Source organism: Excalfactoria chinensis, chromosome 21, assembly GCF_039878825.1.
Source record: "Excalfactoria chinensis isolate bCotChi1 chromosome 21, bCotChi1.hap2, whole genome shotgun sequence".
In the NCBI taxonomy this organism is placed as follows: Eukaryota; Metazoa; Chordata; class Aves; order Galliformes; family Phasianidae; genus Excalfactoria; species Excalfactoria chinensis.
In genome coordinates this window covers 1,860,994-1,875,183 of record NC_092845.1, presented here as the reverse complement: position 1 = coordinate 1,875,183, position 14,190 = coordinate 1,860,994, and the positions used below count along the sequence as shown (strand labels likewise).

Below are 14,190 nucleotides of genomic sequence, written 5' to 3'. Positions count from 1 at the left end.
TACCAATTCCAGCCAAACCCAAGGGGACCCAGTAAGGGAAAAAAAAAAGCCCACAGAAGAAAGTAAATGAGGCTCCAGGGAAATTAAGGCAAAGTGGAAGTCCTGGCAGAGTAGGGTAATAATTTCCTTTCTGAATGAGTAACTGTTTAGAATTTAACCAGGCGAACATGATTAAACCAAATGAATATAAATTCTAGGTGCGGCAGTAAGTAATGAAGTGAAGAAAATGAACAGGGTCTAATTAAACAAGAAAATAGGATATGCCATAACGCATTGAAATCTAATGAAAAAATGAAAGTAGAACTTCTCCTTTTTGGTATTTTTTTTTTCTTTTCCAGATGGAAAATTATCCTTGTTTCACATCTAACATGTTCTAAAACATTCAGGGCATTACAGTTGCTGAGAACTGTACTTACCATATAATCAAACAACGTGGGACAAGGGAGCTATTTTGCACAACACTGGAGAAAGGCATTAGTTGAAAGATAACTGTCCAGAACTCTGCTCAAGCATAAAACCACAACTTCCATCTTGGCATTAAAGCGTAATGCAGCTGCTTAAAGGAGGAATACAAAGCAGCCCGCTTGGGTTAGTGCCATTACAAGAGGCAGCACTTGGGATGGGAGAGGCGATCAGACAAGAGTATTGCAGCAATAAAACAGAATGAAGAAGCGAAGTGCTCCGTTCTCCAATCAACACTGCGGGGTTGGTTTTATTCCCTTTTATTACTTAAAACCCCAACTATCCTCCTTCCTATCTGCGAGTCCCACTGCAAAGCTCCCTCATCTTTACAGCTCTCAAAGTAACAACCTGTAGAACGAGAAGGCTGAGAGCCTGCAGACAAGCCACTTCTTCATCAACCTTCGCGTTGGAACCAGCTCAAACCACCAGCTGCTGCCATCAGTGAGAGCTCCAGGAGCCTTCCCCTATTGCACTGAGCTAAGCAGCCACCACCTATGGAACAAAGGCAAGGCCATAGAACAAAGGCAAGGCCATAGCTCGAGTTGGAAGGAGCCTTACAGCCCCGCTCAGCCCCATTGCCTGCTCTGGGCTCATTGCCCCCCACCACCACGACCCTTCCCCATCATCCTCCTCCTTCCGCCCGGCCCGCCGGAAGTAGGCGGCGCGCGCACGCGCCCACCACGTGACCTCGCCTCCTACGGCGCCTGCGCAGGAGCGAGCGGCGGCCCCGTTGAGCGCGGGCGGCTCGGCCGCGGAATGGGGGGAACGGCCGCCGAAGCGGATCGGACGCTGTTCGTGGGGAACCTGGACCCCAAAGTCACCGAGGAGCTGATCTTCGAGCTGTTCCATCAGGTTGGGGGCCGCCGTCCGCCTCGCTTTATACTCGATCGGGCGGGGCGGGGCCGGGCGGGTGGCTTTCCGGCGCCATATTGGGGCGGGCTTTGGCTTGTACGGTGGCCGCGGGTGGACAAACTTCCTCCGGTTGCGGAGTGGCGCCCCCGCGTGGGCTCTGCGCTTTATGTGCCTGCGCTGCTGCACAGAGAGCTGCGGGTGCCCCATCCCTGCAGGCACCCAAGGCCAGGTGGGATGGGACCCTGGATCCCTCCTGCTCCTCCATTATGGACTGCTTGCTTTAGATTTTCCTTTTGTGCAGCTGCTTGATTTGTCCTTTAACGTTGCTTTGTTTTCTAATTCACAGGCAGGTCCGGTAATTAAGGTTAAGATCCCTAAAGATAAAGATGGTAAACAAAAGCAGTTTGCATTTGTGAGTTTCAAGCATGAAGAATCTGTCCCCTATGGGATGAATCTCCTTAACGGGATCAAGCTCTATGGTCGGCCCATCAACATTCAGTTCCGCTCAGGTACACAGAAGCATTCAGTAACCTTGTTACTAGATGGAAAGAAAACTGCCACCTCCTTCCTTCCCTCCTATCTGGCAGAGTTACAGTTATTGGCTTATAGCAGCTGTTGCATGTGCTTCTGTCCTAGTGTTGCTCACCTGCTCCCTGGTGATGCTGCAGAGCAGTGCTGTCGCATAGGGTTGTGCTTTTATCCTTCTGCTTTGGCAGGGGATCTGTCTGCCAGTTTGGGGTATGAGCAGTGCCCAAGATGAGGCTTTTCTTTGATTATTTTCTGTACCTTTGAAAGCCCTGATCATGCTAGTGCTAAACACTGTATCTGACTCCAGTAAAGCCTGATTGTAGCTTCCCCAGCTGGGCATTAAGGCAGTTGAGGTATCTTGCTTTGGAAGCTGGGTTATGTTCATCTGCAGATTGCTGGTGATACTTGAGAGCTAATTAAGCATGTGGAAACAGCATCTTACAAGTTCAGTTCATATCCAAGTTGCTCCAACCTGTCTTTGTGGATCTCATGTTTCCCCTCAGGGAGCAGCCACGCATCTCAGGACAGTAATTTGTCGTGTTTACCGCACGGAGCAGCCAGCTTGGGCCCATCTGGCGCATCACATCCAGCCAGCAGGTATGAGGCTGCACCAGCAGTACACGTGCATTGTTCAAGTTAGAAAATGTGTTCACACATTTCGCTTCCCTGATTCTCATTCCAAGCGCAGTTCAGCCTTTCTTCCCTACGGATTAAGTACTTGCATTATTATTACCCTCAGTACCCTGCATTCTCAGTACCTAAAAACCTAATGCAATAAAGAACACCATCATCTTGAACGTGTTTTTTCACAAGATCTGTTTCTGCAATGCTTCTGACCCAAGTGACATCCCTTATTAAAAGGTGTTTTCAGACAAGCGTAGGAAAGATGTGGTGATGTGAAGCGAGTGCTGCCACATAACCCATGCAAGCTGTCTGCACTAGTTCCTCACACTGGTTGTGAGTTAAGGGTAATACTTCCCTATTTTTCCTAATGGTAGCAACGTGACTGCAGCAAATGCCCCTTAGACTGGCAATAGTCTCATATTAGAAACATTTAAGACTAACTTTCCTAATCTTTTTTTCCTGCAGACATGACAGGAATACAGATAATATGGTAGCAGCAGGGTTCTCATCTATGCAGAGGTCTTTGCCATCTCATGACAACCTTCAGAGACAAGCAGGGGTAAGCTGTGCTCTTCTGTTCATGGTATCTAACCCTGCAGTCACTCATTGCTGATGGATGATGACATGCAAAGGAGCTGTTGCTTCTTTTCAGTACTTAGATGTTTCCTGTAATTATTGTATTATATCACAGGAGTGTATTTTTGGAGTGTTGAACTGACAGCTTTAGAAGATAGATGGTTCCTTCTACTGAGCTGTTTAACGCCGGGCCGGTCTTTGAGCTTTACAAGTTGAGCTGTAGATAAAGCAATCAGTAGCAGCCAGTCTGTGTTCAGTCTCCTTTTGTTGGTGCATTTCCATTTTCCCTCGCACTTGCAGCTTGATTAATATAGAACTTAGAGGCTGACACAAGAGTTTGGATAGAAGTAGAATAGTTTGAGCACTCTGCCAGCAGGAAAGCACAACTGAATCCACCAAGCCTTTTTCCTTCTGTTTTTCAGATGCACGGTGCTGCGTGGCAGCAGCCTCAGCCTGGCTTTGCTGTTCCTGGGTACCAGCACGGCCATTCCCTCAGTCACCCACCAGCCTCCCACATGCTGCGACGTCCAGACATGGCAGCACTGCGTAAGAGCAGGATGGGCTCCCACCCTTACTACCAGGACAGCAGGCATTTGGGCCGAGAACAGCGTGCGGGGGACAGGGGGCTTGATTATAGCAGGGGTAAAAGGGATGACTACGGCTTTGAAGACAGAGGGCACATCTCTGAGCATCACTACAGGGCGAGCAGAGATGAGCCGTTCTACGACGATAGGAATCGCAACGCATGGAGCCACGATTATGACAGCAGAAGAGAGAGCTACAGAGAGGGCAGCTGGCGCTTGGCTCGGCACTGACACACACACATGGCGGGCTTTAAAGAACTTGATGCAAAAAGAAAGAGAAATCAAAGTCCCCTTTTAATGTTTGTAAATGGTCGCGATCCTCCAAACCCAGCAGCTGGATTTTAGTGTGAACTCAGGGCTTTACGCAAGAAAACAAACGTGCCACGGTTTAAAGCATCGTGTGTGATAAAGAGCCTGTGTTATTTTTGTAGTGCAGCTGAGGCGATCTGTACCAGGTGGAGCTGCAGCTCTTTTCTAAGCAGATTTTAAGCGGTACGATGCTTTTGTTGGCACCTCAAGTGTTGTTTTTGATACAGAAATGATTCCTTTTGTACACGCCTTGTCTGGAAGAAGAATCCCACCGAGTCTCCCTGTGGATAAACCGTATTTTAAGGCTGTGTCGGTCTGGTTTTGTTCATTCAACTCACCCACGGTTGAGCCTTTGGTGGTGCAGTTCCTTCACTAAAAGGCCCCGCGGTGGCTGGGAATTGGAGCCGGGTTGGTTTAACCGCAGCCACGCGTTTCCCTTTACCTACAGGTAGAAGCAAACGAGGTTTTAAGCCGCACCATAAACTCGCAGCGAAGCCCCCCGCGCCCTGAGGGAGGTTCCGCGTCTCGTCCCTCCCGCCGCTCCCGGCGTCCCCCGCGGCCCGAACTACATCTCCCAGCAACCCCCGCGCTCTCCCCCCCGCTCTCGCCCTAAGGGCCGCCGCCGCGGGGTCTGCCGGGAAATGTAGTGCGGCGGCCGCGCTTTGCGGCCTGGCCGCGATGCTCGGCGGCAGCCGCGGTGGCCTCGGTCGCCTGCGGAGCTGCACCGGGCGGCTGTGGCGGGGCCGGCGGCGGGCGGCGGCCATGGCCGGAGGCGGCGGAATGGGACAGCGGATGGTCTGGGTGGACCTGGAGGTGCGGGGTGTGCCGGGGTACGGGAGGGGGGTCAAAGGGAGGGAAGCGGGGCGGCCCCCGGAGGGGGAGGCCGCGATGACGGTGCCGCTCCGCTGTGTGGCAGATGACGGGCCTGGACGTGGAGAAGGACCAGATCCTGGAGATGGCCTGCCTCATCACCGACTCCGACCTCAACGTGCTGGCCGAGGTGAGCGCGGCCGGGCCCGGGGAGACTCAGTACCAGCAGCCCCTATCGAGGCCGAACTGGGCGGCGATCCTCGGGAAGGGCTCCGCTGACAGTCGCCGTTTTCCTCCCATGCAGGGCCCCAACCTGATCATCAAGCAGCCCGACGAGCTGCTGGACGGCATGTCCGAGTGGTGCAAGGAGCACCACGGCAAGGTAGGCCGTGCGGACGGTGCGGTTGGGAGTTACGGCTCGCAGTGCTCTCACCTACAAAAGGGATCAGAGCTGTGCAGTTAAACAGCGGACAGAAGGAAGGAGAGACTCGAAGTGTTGTCTGCGATCCGAACCAAAGAGCTGCGCTGTGCCTGAAGTCCCACGTGTCATCCAGGGCGCATTGCAGCTCATGTCTGTGTCTGTAACACTGGGGACTGCTCAGCTGTCCCATAGGGGCGTGGGGTTGGTATCCTTATTGCTAAAGAAGGGGACAGACTGCCCGACAGGGTTTGTTGTGATGGGACAAGGGGAAATGGCTTCTAAGTGGAAGAGAGGAGACTGAGACTGGAGATAAGGAAGAAGGTTTGGCACTGAGGGCGGTGAGGCACTGGCACAGGTTGCCCCGAGAGGCGGTGGTGCCCCGTCCCTGCACACAGCCAAGGTCAGGCTGTTGGGGCTGTGAGCACTGCTGGAGCTGTGGGTGTCCCTGTGCACTGCAGGGGTCTTTGAGGGTCCCTTCCTACACAAACCATCCCGTGATTATAAGTCTGAATAGTGCTTGAAGCTGCATTCTAACTTGAGAACCATCAGCAAAGGGCAGGAGGGGGACAGAGCAACAGCACATAGAACTTCAGACAGGGTGAGATAAACCTGGGCGACTCTGGGAATAGGATCCAGCACTCTGATACCTGCTGCTTATTGCCTCATTCAAGGCATCGTGCCCCTCAGCATGAGATGAAGAAGTTGGGTTCAGTTCCCTGGAACTCCTCAGCCAGCTCCTCCTGTTGGACCTCCTCTGTGTGGCATGAAATAAGCAAAGAACAGTTCTTACAGAGAAGAGCAAGACCTGCTGTAAAGCCCTGGCTAATGGTAGCTACCAAGTTGGCAAAGAGCTGACGAAAAGCAAACTTATCAGTGAAAATTAAGGCACTTGTAGATCTAAACAGACTGATTTACTGTATTTTTTGCCTGTCCCCCTCAGCGCTGTAAGCCTAGTTTTATTCTTCTCTCACTGCAAACTTAACTTTTGCAAGAATAGATTATTTTGTGGTTCTTTTAGTCACCAAGGAAAACTTCCTCCTTGCCCTCAGCAAGAAAGTGAATGGATTTTCAAATCCTTGATTACAAATTTAAATTCAAGGCAGTTTTCAATTAAGTGCTGAAGTTTTAAGACACTCACAGCCCCTCCCTCCTCCCCCCTTTAGCATCTTACTCTCCCTAGGAAGGATTAGCAAGGGTTTGGAAAATGAATATTAATTTACTGTGATGGGAGCTTTTTCCCCTTCTGCAGTTGAGGACACAAACTCAACTTCAGCTCACAAGTGAATTGAAGATGGTAGCGTACGTTATCACTGCTCCTGAGGAGCTACTTATTTTTAATTGACTAAGAAAAGAGAAGCAATTAGAATATAGATGAAAATGCAGCCACATAATGAATTTTTTAACCACCACTTGGATCTGTCAAGTAGATTTTTGCGGCACAGTCACGGAAATATATAGCATAGCCAGATGGAAATAAATCACTGAGAACACTTAGAGCAGATTTGACATTTAACTGTTGGGGGAAAAAAAAGAAGAAGGAGCTTTGCTGATTTATAGGAATCTTGATAAACACTTAAGCTGGGATTCTGATTATTTCTGTTTATTTCTACGTACTACTCTATGCTGGGGAGGTGAATGCCTCTCGTTAGGCAGAAATGTGATACTCTCCTGGATCATGTACATGCAGGTGTGTAAATGGGGCTTGCATAATGTCTCGGTAATTGAGAGGAACAGAAAGTTCAGCAACAGGGAGGAAACTCAGAAGAGTGTCGCTGTCGTTAGGAATGTTCTTTGGTCACCTTCACTTGGGATGGTTTGCACGTCTTGATGAGGTGCCTTAAAGATATGCAGAGTGAACAAAGGCATTTGGATCTGCCAGAATACGATCAAACACAAAGTGAATTTGTCCTCTTAGCTCATCCGGGCGTGCTGGGGAGCAAGCAGTGCGTGTCTGCCTGATCTTTTGCTGCTGAGCATTTCTAGCAATGCCTTTGAAGATAATGTCTATCTCCTTTCTGACGGATGGTTCTTTCTTGCAGTCTGGCCTTACTAAGGCTGTGAAGGAGAGTAAAATTTCATTGCAGCAGGCGGAGTATGAGTTCCTGTCCTTTGTACGACAACAGACGCCCCCTGGTCTCTGTCCTCTTGCAGGTAAAATGGGTTCTTTCTTAATAATAATAATAATGTCATCCCTCCTGCAGTTCCCGGCTGGATGCTGAAAGGCCGGTTGATGCACATGGCAGGGATGCTTTAGTTTTCTGAGCGGAGATCTAGCATGCAAATCAAAATCTGCAAGTGGAGAAAGGTTTAGTAATGGCATCATCTATTCTATTGATTCCCTAGAGCAGATACCACACGTCGTTACTGCAGGAAGCTGAAAGTTCTTTTGAGCATTAATGTTTCATTGTACAATTTAGAATCGGGAAGGGCAACTTAACAGCTGATAGAAATCAGTGACTGTAAAAACCTGAACTGTAAACTGAACAGCATCTTTGCTTCAAATGAAGCATCAAACATGAATCTTCCAATTGTCCTGTTACCTGGCACTGCACTCGGGACATTTACATACAGCCTTTGGATTATGGCTAAATGAAATTAATACCCTTTGCCTCTCTTCACTCAGTGGAAAACCTGATTCTTGTGTAATGCTTTGATACTTATCTGTGCGACAGAAATTGTAGTAACTGAAGAATTAATATAGGGATTATGTATTTAAACCATGTGTGATCCCGAAATGAGAATCTGACAAACCTTTACAATCATATTTGCTAGAAAATGAGATATATGAGCTGCTTGTGAATAGCTTTTCATACCCTATGATCTTTCCCAAGCTTGCTCAGCCTGTTTCTAGTTTAGATGCTCATAGTAGCTTTGCGATGCCTTTGAAGAAATGTCTTGTTCTGTGTCTTTGTAGGTAACTCTGTTCATGCAGATAAGAAGTTTCTTGACAAGTACATGCCTCAGTTCATGCGGCATCTTCATTACAGGATCATTGATGTGAGCACTGTCAAAGAGCTTTGCAGGTAAATATTCTCCAAATTGAATATCTCTATAAAAGATAATCTAGGGAAGCCTGTTACGTGGCACTGACATGCACCTTTTTAAAACAAGGCTGAAGGCTGCTGGCAGGCAGCTGTGCGCAGCCACCTCGTTCCTTCCTATCTTCCTCTCTTCTGTTCAGGCTGATGGACAGACTGAGCCATAAAGAGTGGCATCCTCTGGTGTTTGTAGCACTTGGGTTCACAGGGTTGTGCCTTCTCTGTGTGCCAGTTTAACTGAACTTCTTTCACCAATTGCAACAAACCCAAAGCAGCCACTGGGCGTGTTACTGAATCCCAATTTCCTTTTAAAATGGGGTTTCTTTCCACTTACAGACGCTGGTATCCAGAAGAATACGAATTTGCACCAAAGAAAGCAGCTTCTCACAGGTGAGGTTCTTTCTTTTATCTCTAACAAAGCCTGGCTTGTCACGCAGGAACCATGCACCTCATGGGCTGAATGTGGAGCTGTGTGCTTCCTTTGATTTCCAGTCATGTTTGTTCTAATGAAAAAGACAGCAGAGGTGGTACAATTGTACACCTTGTCACATAGTTTGTATTCTCCAGCCAGAAGCCTGGGTAGCGTAAGGAAAGGAATTACAAAAATACAGACAATCAAAAAATGTCCTTATCTGTTCTGATTCCAGGTGTTTACTATTCAAGCCACAATGCTTGTTTGGCAGTGTAGATACATCTATCACTTCTTAGGCATCACGGTGAGAAACCACATGAAAAAGCTAGCTGAACAGGGCTTCTGTTCTGTCCTTGAATTGGGCAAAAGTTGTTCATAGATACTCTAAAATTGGAAAACTGCACATAGGGAGATAAGAGTTTTGTTCCTGGCTATTTCCTGAGTTAGTAATATGTCAGAGAGCTTGTTCTCCTTTCTGTGGAAAGGTTTCGTTTTGACTTACGCTCCTGCCAGCATCTGAGGTGTCCTTAAAAGCTGGGTTTGCTTTGAGGTTTTTGAAGGAAATATGCTCTGCAGCATTAACACATAACTTCTAGAAAGCCACGTTTGCTAATAGAGTTTTTGTGAATAGAGGAGACTGTCAGTCTTGTGTAAAACTTGGCTTTATTAAGCCCATTTGCACAATGTATCCGTTTTGCTCTTTCATCTGCTCAGACTAAATTTGCACAGCCTTGCACTAGAACACCTACACTGGGCTTTTTGTGGGTGTTATTTGGTACATACAGCTCTGTCTGCCCTAAATGACAGTGAAAGGAAACAGCTGCATCTTTACCTCTTTGTTTTGATGTGGTTTTGCTAGGCAGGAGGGGAGGCTCTGGTATAAAAACAGAAGGAACGATGATTGTAGAGACGATGGAAGTCACAGGTAGGTGTGCTGTGCAGTGCAAACATGCAGTTACTGCTGCTGCACAGACCTCGCAGGCAGAGCACAGTAACAAAAGGCACTGGGTCCAAACAAGTCAGTCACCTGTGCTGATGGAGAAAGCAGATGAGTGGGCAAAGCAGGAGCTGCAAACAGGTCTCTTGAGCCCTCGTCTCTTTGTCGTCTTGGATCGATAGCGAATTGCTTTTCATAGTTGAAGCTGTAGAACCTGCTGGCTTTTGAGAGCTTCCATGTCCCACAGTGACACAAACTAATAAGCTGTACATTACTCTCTGGTATGTCAGCCTTGGTGGACTTTTATTGCTTTCCAAGTACCGAAGAATAGCAAGGCTTGTGTTTATTTCTGACAGATTTGTGATCCATGCATGTCAGAGTTTTATTTCTTTATCCCTTGCCTGGAATTTTTTAGAAGCATTAGAGCCTGGATGGAGCTGGAGACGTGTGCAGGCATTTTGAAACTCTCTTTAATTCTCTTTCAGAGCGCTTGATGACATCAGGGAAAGCATCAAAGAACTTCAGTTCTACAGAGATAGCATCTTCAAGAGGAAAACGGATGAAAAGAAAAGGAAACTAATAGAGAATGGAGAAAGTGATAAAACTGCCAGCTGATTGCTCACCTCACCAGACCATCCCACAGCGTATACAAGATGTATCTCCAGGTTCTTTTCTGTTTGCCGGTCTTTTGAGACGCCGCACCCTTATGTTACCTTGTTTCTTAACAGTTGATCAAATGCAGATGGAAGTCCCAGTCACTGCTTCTTTTCTGTTTGGGCACGAAATTTACACACTCAAATCTCAACAGCTTCTTTCTATAGGTAAAACCTGCTGTTTGATATTCCTCTTCCTCTGGTTTTAGATGCAGTCTTTCACTACACAATAAAAACAGTTCTGTTGAAGGACGACGTTTTCATACAGTCTTTCTTTTATGTTCGATGTCTGTTCTTAAAATGCTCTGTTTTACAACAGAGCTGCGACGTACCTCCCTATACTTAATGGCAACGTAGAGATAACATGGCAGGGTGAGTCACTGCATAACAGTAACATCACAAAGTGCAAAGACACGAGCATTGAGACTGAAGGAAAGAAAATCTATTGCTGATTATTGGGCAAAACCACAAAAGCAATGGGATCTTTCTGCCTGCACGTCCCCATTGTTTGCTGCATTGGTAATAACTTCAGTGTAGCAGCTTCTAAGGAGAAGATAGTGCAGAGCTTTACCAACATTAAGCTCTTGGCTAATGAAAATAGCTCACACGATGCCATTCCTCTGCAGGTCCACACCCACACTTCTCATCAGCACTTGTTGAAATGCTCAGAAAAGGGCCTTGCTGGGCTTCTTCTGTTGAGGGATCAGATGGCTTTCCTGCTTTGGAATTGCTGGTGACATTTTGCTGCCCAATGAGCACCGGGTTTCCTCGGCTTCCCAGGACATCCCCACGCTCTGTGGCTGCACCTCCCTGTGCCCTGGTGCTGATTTCTCATTTCCTGATGTATTTTCCTTGTTTTTCCCCTTTTCAATTCCATTTATCATGCCTAATATTTCCACGACTCCCATGGCAGCGTGAACGAATAGGTTAAAAGCTTGCTAAACAGCGTACAGGCTTTACTTGAAGTGCATGAGGAGTCACACTGATTTAATGGGAGTGTTATGCGCTCATTGAACCATTTTGTGCACTCGTTTTTTAGGATGGAGCTCTAATTGACGGGGAGGAACACCCACAGCACAGCGTGTTACAGTATCAGCGTGAGTGCAGCACAGCTCAAGCCAGCAGAACCCGTTTTGTTTTCAAATAAACAGAATCATTCAGTTCAGAAAAGATCTCCAAGGTCACCAAGTCCAACCCTAACCCAGTCACAGCGTGCCACTAAACCATATCCCCAAGTGCCACGTGTCTGCAGTTCTGAAGCACTTCCAGGGACAGTGACTCCAAATGTGTATTTCAGGTCTCCTGTTCTACGTGAACTCATCGCATTATGGAAAGGGCAGCCTGTGAACCAAACGCCCTTCAGCTTACATGGGCTTACAGTGGTAGAAGCTGATGCTTGGAAGGTGTGCTGGGTGCCACGGTCCACCCCACACATGGTCACATTGCTCCCTGCTTTCACTCCCACCATCCACATCAGTGCAGCTTTTTGTAGCATCACAGCTGTTGGCCAAATCTCAATTGAGGAGCCATTATCAGCAACAAGCAAGCAAGATACATCCCAGGGTCAGCCTATGGGCCTGGCCGGGAGGAAAACCACATACTGTGCAAATGTAGCACATTTGAGCTAAATGCATTGCAGAAAGCAAGAAGCATGCAGCCCCTCACTGATCCTGGACTGCTTTTTCAGAGGTCTCCATTTTGCTGTTGCAACGTGCCCTGATATTACAGCACATGCCCAAAACAGCACGAGAGGGGAAGATTACCGCTTGGACTTTCCCACACAGAATGAAAACCTGTTGCTTTTCTGCTCCCACTGCACAAGCAGCAGACGTTTTACATATTGGCCTTTCATGACAAGATCACATCTTGAGTCATCTGAACACACAAATGCCCTTCATACATGGTAGACCTACGTATAACAACACAAATATCTCCTACGCATAGGGGCAAATGTGTTGCAGAGATGTACTCATTTGAGTTAAACACAACTGCCTGCTGATGCCACACTGATACTCCTTCATGGCTCATTCATATTAACAGGGTTTGCTTGCTTGCTGTTCCCACTGGGTAGAGACTCTGGCAGCGTCCAGAGCAACTCCCCATACATCCCAAGGCTGCATCCCTGCTCCTCCCATGCAACCCAAGGCTGCATCTCTGCTCCTGCACTCCCCCAGCCCCAGTAAGGCAGAGGGCAGTCCCAGAGGTGCCAGCAGTGCCCCTTCTCCTGCACCATACTGGGTTGTGGAGCAGTGCTAAAAGCAGACAGGCAGAGGAATGGTTCACCAGTCTGCTGGGTGCTCACACTCCCCACTTTCCCCTCCATTGACTTATTTGCTCAACTTGAAGGCAAAAAGAAGAAAAGAAAAAGAAAAAAGAGAAAACTACTCTTGCCAGTTTTCCTGCAGGGACTCCAATCCTGCTCCTGGTGGCAACAAACCACACAAAATGCTGATTCTCAGCAAAGAAGAAAGTCTCTCCCTCACATCCAATAGCTCCACAGCTTTGAGGTGCTGCTGCAGCCGCCGGCTTCAACAGGGAGGAATTTAACCTGAAGCTACCATTCAGAAATAAAACACCTTCAAATAAACAGCATGAAAACCCTCCACGAGCAACAACATGTAGTGATGCTCTGCCCTGAGAGGCACTGTGTGCCCAGAGCGAGGAGCTCGGGGCTGGGGGGGGGGGTGAGGTGGGCATGCTGCATCCCAGCCCTACTGCAAGGATCCAGGTGCGGTGGTTCCCCAGCTCTCTGCCCCACATCTCCCTCGCTGCCCACCAACATAAAGGTTCTCCGCAGGGCTGGGAGAGTAAAGGAGAAACCACCACTCTGCCCTCATCAAACAGAGCCGACTTAAAAGCACAAGATCTGCTGCTAAAGCCTTTGATTCAGCAAGAAATGTAGCCTTAAGTGCGAATGAATAACTAGCAGCTCGAGAGCCAGAGCTGCCATTTTCCCTTGTAGAGCCTAAGGGTGAGATTAGAGCAAGGCCCCAACCTTCCTGTGTTGGAGGCTGTGCCTCCTTCCCGGCTCCCACCAAAGCCAATGACACAATCCATATGTTTCTCCTGTGACAACAAGATTTGCTTCGAAGCACTTTGACGTTTCTATGGTCACCTGGTAAACCGGAGTGCAAGCGGTGCAAGAGCTGATTATAATGGAAGTGAATATTTATGGGCTCTGGGGCCAAGAGGGGCCACTCCGATAGTCTAATCTGATTTACTGCTTAACATATGTCAGAATATCGCACCCCTCAGTCCTTTGGTGGAGGGAGTTTCTCATCTTATCCATAATTTAACACTACAGAGTCCAATCGTGCACTCGAATTAAAGCTTATCTTCTAGGAACCCATCCAATCTCCACTCGAAGACAGCAAACGACGGCAAATTCATCATTTCCTTTGTTAAAGCGCTCCAGAGTTTAATTACTCTCATTGTGAAGAAGGTGTGTGGTATTCACGCTGCTTTTCTCTGGCTCAGTTTTCCCACTGGGCGCTGGGTCCCTGTTAACCCAACAAAGCTCCCTCCATGCTACACACAGTCTACAAGGAACATCACAGGCTCCGCACGTTCACCTTGCTGGAGTAGCAGAGGTGCTGCTCCATTAGTGCTATTTTTACAGGACCAGAGTGTTTTCACACAGCCTGTGTCCTCTTATACAACCTGTGTGTTTACTCATCCCTGTTACTTCTTAAATTAACACCACCAAACGAGCTTGTATTCCTATCTCTGGAATCCATTAAGCGCTAAGATCTCACCGCAGAGGTTTCAGCAGGAGACAACTGACCACACCGTGCTATATATTCTGAATGGAGAATGAAGGGATGAGTGCCTTCAAGTGCTGAGGGTGGAACGTACCAAAGCAGCTCACCCTGGGACAGCCCAGGTAGGAGAACCACCAGTCCATAAAACAGAAGGGCATAAAAGAACACAGGGCGTATACGCAACCCTATTTCCTTTTTATGACCAGAGTTAATAATAATGACC

The 14,190-nt window shown here is 48.0% G+C and overlaps 2 protein-coding genes across 2 annotated transcripts; both read left to right on the top strand.

The window, feature by feature from the left end:
* The first annotated feature begins 1,086 nt into the window (after window positions 1-1,086).
* Window positions 1,087-4,245, top strand: RBM7 (RNA binding motif protein 7). The gene is made up of 5 exons (XM_072355078.1): window positions 1,087-1,314; window positions 1,661-1,823; window positions 2,346-2,439; window positions 2,932-3,025; window positions 3,465-4,245. The coding sequence occupies exons 1-5, from the start codon at window positions 1,219-1,221 to the stop codon at window positions 3,855-3,857; spliced, it is 840 nt and encodes a 279-aa protein (XP_072211179.1). The 5' UTR covers window positions 1,087-1,218; the 3' UTR covers window positions 3,858-4,245.
* Window positions 4,246-4,572: 327 nt separating this feature from the next.
* On the top strand, window positions 4,573-10,458 carry REXO2 (RNA exonuclease 2). The gene is made up of 7 exons (XM_072355077.1): window positions 4,573-4,748; window positions 4,852-4,935; window positions 5,050-5,127; window positions 7,206-7,317; window positions 8,081-8,189; window positions 8,541-8,594; window positions 10,039-10,458. Exons 1-7 carry the CDS (start codon window positions 4,614-4,616, stop codon window positions 10,166-10,168), a joined length of 702 nt encoding a protein of 233 aa, XP_072211178.1. The 5' UTR covers window positions 4,573-4,613; the 3' UTR covers window positions 10,169-10,458.
* Window positions 10,459-14,190: the final 3,732 nt, after the last annotated feature.

Bases quoted from the DNA above. Each gene is read 5' to 3' on its own strand.
- RBM7 (XM_072355078.1), top strand. From the start codon at position 1,219: ATGGGGGGAACGGCCGCCGAAGCGGATCGGACGCTGTTCGTGGGGAAC. The intron at 1,824-2,345 runs GTACACAGAAGC...GTTTCCCCTCAG, and splicing joins CAACATTCAGTTCCGCTCAG to GGAGCAGCCACGCATCTCAG. The intron at 2,440-2,931 runs GTATGAGGCTGC...TTTTTCCTGCAG, and splicing joins GCATCACATCCAGCCAGCAG to ACATGACAGGAATACAGATA.
- REXO2 (XM_072355077.1), top strand. From the start codon at position 4,614: ATGCTCGGCGGCAGCCGCGGTGGCCTCGGTCGCCTGCGGAGCTGCACC. The intron at 4,749-4,851 runs GTGCGGGGTGTG...GCTGTGTGGCAG, and splicing joins TGGTCTGGGTGGACCTGGAG to ATGACGGGCCTGGACGTGGA. The intron at 5,128-7,205 runs GTAGGCCGTGCG...TCTTTCTTGCAG, and splicing joins GCAAGGAGCACCACGGCAAG to TCTGGCCTTACTAAGGCTGT.